Source organism: Arachis stenosperma, chromosome 1 (assembly GCF_014773155.1).
Source record: "Arachis stenosperma cultivar V10309 chromosome 1, arast.V10309.gnm1.PFL2, whole genome shotgun sequence".
In the NCBI taxonomy this organism is placed as follows: domain Eukaryota; kingdom Viridiplantae; phylum Streptophyta; class Magnoliopsida; order Fabales; family Fabaceae; genus Arachis; species Arachis stenosperma.
In genome coordinates this window covers 1,731,113-1,742,268 of record NC_080377.1, presented here as the reverse complement: position 1 = coordinate 1,742,268, position 11,156 = coordinate 1,731,113, and the positions used below count along the sequence as shown (strand labels likewise).

General features: G+C 36.0%; 1 protein-coding gene across 1 annotated transcript; it reads right to left on the bottom strand.

Annotated features, from left to right (window-relative positions):
* Positions 1-2,912: 2,912 nt before the first annotated feature.
* Positions 2,913-4,573, bottom strand: LOC130965386 (uncharacterized). The gene is made up of 2 exons (XM_057890155.1): positions 4,159-4,573; positions 2,913-4,039 (listed from the first exon to the last, which is right to left on the bottom strand). Exons 1-2 carry the CDS (start codon positions 4,571-4,573, stop codon positions 2,913-2,915), a joined length of 1,542 nt encoding a protein of 513 aa, XP_057746138.1.
* Between the last annotated feature and the right edge of the window lie 6,583 nt (positions 4,574-11,156).

Below are 11,156 nucleotides of genomic sequence, written 5' to 3'. Positions count from 1 at the left end.
AATTTAATAATAATAATAATAATAATAATAATAATATATAAATAGTAGCAATATAATATAATATAATATATACATATATATTTACGGTTTGCATACTAATAAATGTATGCATAAATTTTTTAAGTAGTAAAAATATTGAATTTTTTAACATAGATATGTGTATGTTAATTAATAAATAATATTATGAAAAATTAAAACATAAATATTATAATAAATAAGGAATTAAAATTTTTAAAAAATAAATAAATAAATAGATAAGCTATGTTAAATATTTTAATAAATAAGATATTAAAATAAATATGTCAATGTTTATTAATATATTTATAATGATTATTATTTAAATAATGTAACAGATATCTTTGTTGATGCAGCCTAATCGGAATTTGTTAGTGCGTAAACTGGATCCGCCACAGACGTGGAATCCGATAGTGGAGAACTACTTACGCGCCACGGGATTCTACCATGTGTCTAGAATTGGAGTCATAAGAGGATTTCACCCCATGTTAGCTGCTCTGGTTGAAAGGTGGAGGCCTGAAACTCACACCTTTGTATTACCGATCGGTGAGGTTACAGTGACATTAGAGGATGTGGCTCATATATTCGGACTACCCATTGATGGAGAGGCTGTCAGTGGATGGACAGATAGTAGTGGCGAGTTCGTTCAAAGTCAGGGCATAGAGATATTCGGTCGTGAGCCATCAGTCAGTGGTAATGCGAAGTCTTATATAAAGCTTGGATGGGTTCGACGTATTAGAGACGCAGAGCAGTTGGACACTGACGAGTCTATCAGGAGATACGTCAGATGTCATATCTTCTGTTTGTTAGGGTCGACCTTATTCACAGACAAGTCGACTGCATATGCCCATGCGAAATATCTACCGTTGCTTCGTGATTTCGAGCGGATCCATACTTATAGTTGGGGGTCAGCTTGTCTCGCACATCTTTATAGAGCACTATGCCGTGCATCACGATATGATACAAAGGAGATGGATGGCCCTCTAAATCTCTTGTTTGTTTGGGCATGGGAGCGAATGCCGTGTCTTGCTCCCGTACCGAGACAAACGCTTCCACCGGCCGAGATACCAGTTGCCATGAGGTAATAAGATTTATTTTAGTTATGTGTTATTTTCATGATGCATATATGACATATGATGACTTATTTAATTTTTTTCAATTAACAATGTTTCAGGTGGAGTCATTCGGAACGGACCACAGCGTGGTCATCGAAGACCGTGGAGACATTCAGGCATGATATAGATTACATGCAGGAGGTAAGTAGTTATGGCTCTTCTAATCCGTTTTTTGAACCATTATTATTATTGTTCTAATATACCAATAATACTGTGGCAGTTTGAGTGGCGGCCGTATGACGGGTTGATCGTCCCCGACGACTTGCATCCCCATCTTGAGGTGTGTGACATCGTTGCTCCGTTGTTATCGTTCGAGTGTGTTGAGTGGCACCCTGCGGACAGAGTGATGCGTCAGTTTGGATATGTACAACCTCCTCCGGGGATACCAAGGGATATTCCAGTTGACCATCATTGCATCGTTCTACGCGGAGTGCAGCTTCATGACTGGACAGTTTTGCGTGGGCCATGGATAGTGGAGTGGGCCAACAGGCGATACAGCCGACTGCGAGACCTGCACCCCCTACCGACCTGGGATTTTTTACCGACGGTTGAGTACCGGGATTGGTACATGCGCTCCTACGGACATCTGTTGAGATTGACAGGGTACGTTCCTCATCATCCACAGCCACCTGCCCCACAGCCACCTCCCCCTCAGCCACCTCAGCATGCAGTGTTTGAGCCGTTTCCTTATTATATACCACAGCCACCGACCTACAGTCATGGTAGCCAGCACACTCAGCAGTCCCAGCCCAGCCACCACTCTCAGCAGTCCCAGCACAGCCACCACTCTCAGCATCATGATCCCATACTTACCATTTCTTCCGGTCATGATTGGTTTGACTTCTCCAGCGACGGACCCGGAGATCAGCTACAACAGGATTGGATTGACGCTGGTTTAGGAGGCTGGTCAGATTTTAGTAGTATCCCTTCACCGTCAGTGCCGGCTGATCCACGTAGGGCATCAGTAGATATGGGACATGCTTTGCGGGGTCGTACTTCTGACCACAGGTCAAAGAGTGCGTCATGTGATAGTGGTTTTAGTCAGCGTCAGCGGGGATACGCAGTTGTTGACACGTTCATCCCCGTTCCATCTGCTCCAGCTGAGGCAGGCGGGTCGGCCGCTCCGACAGAGGCAGGCGGGTCGGCCGCTCCGACAGATGCAGGAGGGTCAGTTCGAGGTCACCCATATGACCTACGGACGGAGCGAAATCCACCTGATAGGTATACTCCATCGCGGTTAGGGTCGGGCATTATGCGTAAGGGACTGCATTGGTTCGTTGGAAAGAAGTGAGCTTTGGTCGTTAACTTAATGTAAATCGTGTTTAATGTTTGTTTAATTAACTTATGTAATCAGTTGATGTTTGTTTGTTTAACATATGTAATCAGTTAATGTTTGTTTTGTTAACATTTGCGGGGTCGTGTTTAATGTTTGTTTAATTAACTTATGTAATCAGTTGATGTTTGTTTGTTTAACATATGTAATCAGTTAATGTTTGTTTTGTTAACATATGTAGATCGTGTTTAATGTTTGTTTAATTAACTTATGTAATCAGTTGATGTTTGTTTGTTTAACATATGTAAATCGGGTTTAATGTTTGTTTAATTAACTTGCGTAATTAGTTGATGTTTGTTTTGTTAACTTATGTAATCAGTTAATGACACTGTTAAGCGACAATTTTTATATCAATGGATAGACTTCAATTGAAAAATACAAACACGTCTAATTTCAAAATCATCAACTAACAAAATACAAATAAAAAATACAACCATGACAATATTAAACTACGAAGCAGTACCACTCGGTCCAGCACGCTGAGGACACCTACTCCGACTATGACCCTGAGCACCACAGAGACGGCATATCCGAGGACCACGCATGTCGCGTGAGTCCATTTCATTCAAGTATCGGGTCAGTTTGGGCCTGCCTTTAGACGTTCGCCTCTGCGCGGGATTAGCGACCAATGTGGGTCCCTCATAAGGGGGCCATGTATCGGGATTACCTAATGGTGTGAACTCAAACTTATATACTTTACGAACCTCTGTCATCTTGTACACGTCATGCACATACAACTGCCAATCGAGACGCTGGTTAGCACAGCAAGCAATAACATGGCGACATGGTATTCGTTCAACCTGAAAGTGCCCACAATCACACGTCCGTCGTGCAAGATCAACAACTAGCACCTTTCCAGTAGTCATTTCGCGCACCTCAAACACCTCATTTCGTCTATCAAAGCGGTGCACAACTATATTCCCAGCCTGTTGCATACTTGCTTCTATCCGCTGTTGCGCAAATGCAGAGTACGTATATCCAGCACGCTTGCGTTCGTGAGTCTCGGCACTCTTCCGCGTAAAAAGTTCATTTAACCTATAATATGTTGCTCGGACCAGCGCCAACACAGGTAGATTACGGGCACCCTTCAAGACTGAGTTAATGCACTCAACAAGGTTCGTTGTCATATGGCCCCATCGATGTCCTTCGTCGAATGCCAATACCCAATGTCTGAGTCCAATGGCATCGCACCACCTGGCATATGCCTCGCCTCGCTCTTCCAACCTCTTATAGTTGATATTGTTCTCCTCCACCGTTCTTGAATAACCTATGTTGACAACAAGCTTTTGCAAGTGAGGGACTTTGAATGCCCTTAAGAAGTTACTGCCGATGTGTCTTATACAAAACATCCACCATGCTCTTGGAGGTTGCCAGTCGCCACCGGAACGATTTACTGCTGCCCGTATTGACTCATGTCGGTCTGAGATCATACCCACACCATCTTTTCTAACAACATACATTCGCAGATTCCTTAGAAAGAAGTGCCACGCATCAGCTGTCTCCCCTTCCACCAAGGCAAAGGCGATAGGCACAATATTATGGTTCCCATCTTGTGCAACAGCTACTAGAAGTGTACCTTTAATTTGTATTTTCCGTATAGGTGTGTGCCGTCAACCTGAACCAGCGGCTTGAAATGTCTGAATGCCCTAATGCATGGATTAAAACTCCAAAATACACGATGAAGTATTTTTACACCTTGCGCCTCCTCATTCCCGTTGTACAGTGGTCGTGTTTCTATTTGGACAACTGAACCAGGCATCTTCTGCACCATGATCGATAGCCACCATGGCAAGGCTTGGTAAGAATCCTCCCAACCACCGAAAACGTTGGCTATGGACTTCTGCTTTGCCAACCAAGCCTTTCGGTAACTAATGGTATAGTTGAACCTTGACTGGACTTCCGCAATTATAGATTTCACCTTGATGGACGGGTCCGTCTCGACCAATGGCCTTATAGCATCAGCAACTGTATCTGAGTCCAACTTCGAATGATCTTGTGAAATTGTTCCGATCGTGCACGTGTGGCTACCGTTGTATCTTCGTATCTCCCAACAACCTTTTTTCCGTATCAAGCTAGCTCGGATAAGCCAGTCACATCCGCGCCCGTACATCTTGCATTTTGCATAGAACGTCTGTGGCTCAGACTCATACACCTCATAGTCAACTCCTTTACCAATAGTGAAACTTCTAATTGCTGCGACGACCGACTTTCTAGAACTGTATTCCATTCCAATCCGGAACTCCCCGTCCTCACCATCGGCAACGCCTATGTCAACAAAATTAAAAAATAGTAAAAAAAATTCAAGTTAAAATATAAATTACATATCTTTACTAACATTTTAAGAATATTCAACTATTTTACCGAGATTAACAGGTTTTCATCGGTTCATTTCCGATTTCACCGATTCATACTGGTTCGTTTTCTTATTTAGTTTAATTAATGAACCGGACCGGTTTAATATTTGCTTCACCAATTTTCCGGTCGAACCGGCCGGTTCAGTCCGGTTTGGTCCGGTTCAGACAACACTGTTTTTTACTCAATCGAACGTATAAACTAACAAAAAATTATTATTTAGTGACCACGTACCTATGTTTGTATATTCCGGAAACTCGTGTGCATGCATGGCCTCGAGATCCAACTCACGCATAAAAGGTGGAACGTCCATCGGTTGACTGCTCGACGGACCCACCACTACATTCTCTGCTGCTGCCTCAACTCCCACATTACCATCCTCATCTTCGTCGCCGGCCTCATAAGTCGCTTCGAAATCATCTTCGCTGTCACTATTCATTCCTTGGTACACTGCATCTCTATCATCATGTATATCTACATCATTCTGAACCGCCACTGCCTCTACAGTTTCAAAATCAACGTACACCTCAATCTGTGGGTGTCGCATCTGAGTCTGCTGGTGAATTTGAAACATCTTCTGCATACTCGCTTCATCAGTGATCGGCATGGCATCAAACTGTATTAGACCACCAAAAACCACAACCGGATTTCGGTACAGAATTCTGCTCACTCTCATTAACGTACCATTCTCCATGCTTTGACAGAGGCCGTTCTGCAGCTCCATTAATGTCATCGTGCAGGGAACCACAAACGAAAACGGATTCTGGCACACAAACCTCACTCCCTCATGAGTATTACGTATTATCTCCCCGTTGCGATACACCACCAAATTTGCAGTTCCCTCCATTACACCACCTCAAAGAATCCTCACAACACACTCAAATCTCACTCACTATGGAAAACACTCTCGAGCTCTTCTTTATATAGAGCAGTGCTGCCTGTCTCAACCAATCACGCTTTGACACGTGTCAGAACGCCCCTGCGTGCTGACTCATCACGCCCCCACGTGCTGCACTTCCTGGCCAATCACGCTTTGACACGTCATCACGCCCCCCACGTGCTGATTCACCACGCCCCTTGCGTTCTGCCACGTGCTGCAACTACATTCAGCCACGTCAGCACGCCCCCTGCGTGCTGCTTAAGTGGCTCAACCAGAGCGTGCCACGTAGCCTCTACGCCCCCTGCGTGTTGAAGGCACCACGCCCCCTGCGTGTTACCCCTTCATCTGACACGTCCATCTATTTGTAATACACACTATAAGTCCATTTTCTCCCAATACACCAAAATATTTCCCATATTTTAATTAATGAGCCTAGTGATGCATATTTTTACATTTTCTTTTAATTTTGACTTGTACATATACCTTTTAGCCTTTAGTTATGATTGTGATTTAGATGATGTGATGATTGCACCTAGTTGATTTTCTATACACTTAATGTTTTGGTTTGATTGAAATTAGGAAATAAATTTAATATTTTTTTACTTTTTCCATCTAATCACATCATATATACATATATAGAATAAGTGTTAGTCAATTTAATAAAATTTTCAAGAAACTTCCTTTTATATAGGGCATTGAAATTTAAATTGATTTGAGTTGAAATTCTTTATGAAAACTTGCAAGATTTATACATTGTGAAATATGGCTTTTGAGCAAAGAACACCCAACCTATGAATTTTTGAGTCTAATTGTGTAGTTACATAATTTAACCACTTATTTTATTCTTGTGTGTTGCTCTTTTTTCTATAATTGTAATATTTGGTTTGTTTAATTCTATATGTCCATTGTTTAATATATATTTTTGCATTTATGTGATTGAAGCCATCACTTTATTATAGCTCACTTAATCCAAATAGTCTACCATTTTATTTACCATTGTTTACCACTTTGAGCCTATTAATTTATCTTTTGTTTTTGATTAAGCACATCACTAGCTATAAGGGAAAAAACAATAATGTCCATAATTTAAATCTTTAATTAGCTTAAGTTAATAAAAGTGTGTAGTTTTAAGTGTGGAGAAATTCAAAAAATATTGGTAGATAAAATTGAGTGTTTTATTCTTGTTAAAAAATCTTGAGAATTTGGGTACATGCAGGGACAGATTTAGAGGGGGCGAGTAGTGGCCTCGGCCCCCCCAAAATTTTTAGAAACTATATTTATACATGTGATATGTATTTAAAAATATATATTATATAATTTAATATTTTTATATGTATTATTTTTTATTATGTGATAGATTTATGTATTAATTGTTTAATTCACTAATATTTTTTATTTAACTAATTTAATATTATACCCTCAAGTCTTTGTAACTTTCAAATTAATTTTTATATAATAATCTTTATATTTTTTAAAAAATCATTTGTTTATTTTATATTAACATATTTAAAATTTATATTATTATATTAATAATAACTTACGTAGTGTATTCTATAAAGGTATTGTGTCTTTTAAATAATTAATAATTTATCATTTATTTTTAAATTTTTTAAAATTTTTGAAAGAATTAATTTTAATTAATAAGATATGTGATATTTTTAACTAAACACGCTATAAATTATTAGTACTTTATAATTTTATAATGTACTATTGATATTGTTATATTTTTTATGTAACTATCATATTAAAAATAAAATTGTGAAAAAATTGATAATTATATATATATATATATATATATATATATATATATATTTGATAAATTCTTTGAAAAACTAACTCTAATAACTATATGTTAATTATTTTTATAGAATGAAAATTTTATTTTCTAAAATTCGGCCCTTCCATACTAAATTTTCTAGATCCGTCCCTTAGTATGAAAACCATATGCATTGGAGTTTTGGTATATATATATATATATATTAAAAAAAAAAAGAGAAAAAGAAAACAATAAGAAGGGACAAAATGCCCCAAAGAAAAGTAATAAGAATAATGCACATGAGATGTAAATTGAAAAGAATACATGAGTGTGTGAAAAAAGTGAAGAATGGATAATTAAGTTTGTAGTTGAATTGTATCGGTTGTTATATGTGTTAGGTAAGAGTTTAAGTTCATCAAAGATTCAAATTTCAAACTCACTTGACCATATGCATCCGTACCTTTACCTTAACCCCATTACAACCTTGAAAAATCCTCATGATATTTGCATATGTACATTAAATATTTGTTAATTGATTAGATGAAAAACAAATTTTAAAAAGCATGATTAGAGGAGGATTGAGTGGATTGACCCTAAACACTTGAGTGACTAGAGTGCATATACACATCCGGTGAGGGTTCAATTGCTCGATTCCCTACTTCCATCTATGACCATGATCATCTTGCAAGTTTGTAAATTCTTTTTTATGACTCAATTCAATTGTGAATTTGGTTTGGTTATGATTGTTTTGGTCCTTGATTGTGTATATATATTTTCTTGGAATTTGATTTATTTTGACTAAACTTATATATAGATAGATAGCTAGTGTTAACTATAATAGTTGCATACATTCAGATAGATTGTATTTAGGTAGTTTACTTGCATTGCATAAATGTTGACACCCCTTTCTTGTATCTTTCTTGATGTTAAGCATGAGGACATGTTTGGTTTAAGTGTAGGGAAGTTGATAAACTACAATTTTATGGTTTATTTTGTATTGAATTTGGTGGATTTCATCAACTTTTCTTACACTTATTCACTAAAATAGCATGGTTTTGTGAATTCTTCTTAAATTGTACTTAAGATTGAAAACATGTTTTTTAGGCCATTAATTTGCTAATTTTAATTCACTTTAATTTCATTAGATACCTTGATGTGTTTGATGAAGTGATTTCAGGTTTACAAGACAAGTAAGGATTGAAGAAGTGAGGAGAAAGCATGTAAAAGTGAAGAATTCATGAAGAAATGAAGTTTGGAGTATTTTACAGCCATGCGTACGCACAATTGTAGTTTTTATAGCCATGCATATGCACAAGAATTGATGTGTACACACGATTGTATTTTTTTACAATCATGAGTACGCATTGTCAGGCATGCGTATGCACGAATGCAATCACGTGACTCACTTAAGAAAAATATGGCTGGCAGTTTCTGGACCTTTTCAAGTCCAATTCAACTCATTTCTGAAGTATTTGAGGCCAAATTCAAGAAGGATCAAGAGGGGAGTAATTAGGTTTAGTTAGAATCATGTTTTAGGATGTATTCTAGAGAGAGAAGCTTTCTCTTCTCTTTAGAATTAGGATAGATTTAGGTTAAAATCCTCTTAAATTTAGGTTTTGATCTTGCTTTAATTTAGTTTTTCTTGCAATTTCTTGTTATTACATCTTTACTCTCTTAGTTTTATATGTTATTTCTTTTATTTGGTCACTTTTATATTTATGAACTCTTGTTGATTTTGATTTCTATTAGTGCAGTTTGATATTTTTTTATTTATTGATGTTTAATTGAGTTGTTACTATTGTTATCTTACATTTGGTAGCTTTAGATTTTGTTATTATTGCAATTTTACTATGCTTTTATTTTTATGCCTTTCAAATATTTGATAAAATGCTTGGTTGGATTTTAGAGTAAATTTTTATACTCTTGGCTTGTGATTGAGGACTTAGGTTCCTTGATATCATTGATGTCTAGTGTGATTGGTAATTTACGGTTGTTTGTTGGTTTTAGGACCAATTAGGTCCCTTGACTTAACTCTCTGAGACTAGAGGATGACTAAGTGGAATTAACCCTTTGTAATTACCATGTTGTGGTCAATGATCTATGATAGGAAACCTTGACTCTTAATCCTTGCCATGAGTATCTTTTAGCACTTATATTATCTTAGTTGTTAGCTTTGCTTTCTTGTTCATCATATTAAAAATTCCCAAATTTTAAGTTAGAACTATCTATACATATTGATAAGAACTAGACATGTACACACAATTAATTATTATAATATTTAAAATAATAAAAATATAATTTCATACATACAGTATAATATTCAAAATAACAAAAAAAAATTTATAATGACTATTTTTTATTTTTAACATGACTAAATATCATTTTTCTATATATATTTTTAAACAATATTTTACTTTTTATTATCTCATATTTAATTATCAAGTTTACTTATTATAGACTTTATGGCATAAATAAATTTTTTAATTAAAATAATTACAATATATTAATATATAGATAATATGCTTTTCTATCTTAAATAATTTTTAAAAAATTACTAATAATTTAAATTGTATTTAAAATCAAGTTTTAATTTAATTATTAATTAATTAGCTAATATAATAAAATTATTATTACTATTTTTTGAATTTATTTATTTATTTTTTATACTAAATTAAATTTAACAATATAATTATTATGTGTTAAGTGTAACAAAATATTCTTTTAACGTAAAACACAAAAGAATTATTTATATTTAATTTTAGGATAAACATAATATAACAAGTGGTATATATATATATATATAAGCATTATTTTTTTTTAAAAAAAATTGTGGGGGCAAATGCCCCTCCTTTGTATGTGTAGATCTGTTCCTGGTCAGCCACAAAGGATACTTGATCTCTCTTATAAATCCGACTTTTAATACGGTTTGCACATCTCTTATCAATTAATACTCTTACACCAAACTTATTCCATGCAATGCACATCAAAATTAATTGAGCACTAAAAGAAAAGAGTCAGAAAATGAGTTACCAAACGGTTCTCATTCCATATTGTATTGTTGTTTTTCAGATGCAGGTCGAGAGGCTCCTCGCTAAACGTCTGGATCCTGGAAAATGAAGTAGTCCTTGGGTGTATTTTGGTTTTCTATTTGTATATATGTATATATGTATTTAGCTTATTCTCCAAGTAACTTATGTATGCTGCTCCTCTTAGAGGTTTAGGGAGAGATAGGAGTTTATTCCTCTTGCCAGCCTTAGCTTCGCAGCCTGAGTTAGGGACTAGTTATGCTGTTTCTTTGCCTTTTCTTTATTCTTTTGCTTATCTTTATCATGTTCCTATTAGGTTTCTTAGCACGCAAGTAATCCTTTCCTGAGCATTACACTTTTTATTTTGCGATTTTGTTTTACCCATGTTCCAAGGCTCCTAGTTAAGTATCCTTTTCTCTATTATTATTATTATAATATATATATATTCTTAGAGGTCGTAATACCTTACTATCTCAGTCTTATGACTTAAGTATAAGATTAGGTATAGTAGGGTGTTACATTATGCTATTGTGGTTTTTGCTAAATTTGTATTCTCTTTCTCTTCTTCTAATTGGTTAAGAGAAATGACTTCAATGGATACGAGGAGAAAAAGGATACCCACCGAACATTAACTCCCATGCATCTCTCTAATTCACCAAGACCAAGGAAAGCATATTCG

What these genes read in the sequence shown, in the direction of transcription:
- LOC130965386 (XM_057890155.1), bottom strand. Translation starts at nt 4,573, where the DNA reads ATGTACGGGCGCGGATGTGACTGGCTTATCCGAGCTAGCTTGATACGG. An exon ending in CGGGAATGAGGAGGCGCAAG is followed by an intron (nt 4,040 to 4,158) that starts GTGTAAAAATAC and finishes TACAAATTAAAG; the next exon opens with GTACACTTCTAGTAGCTGTT.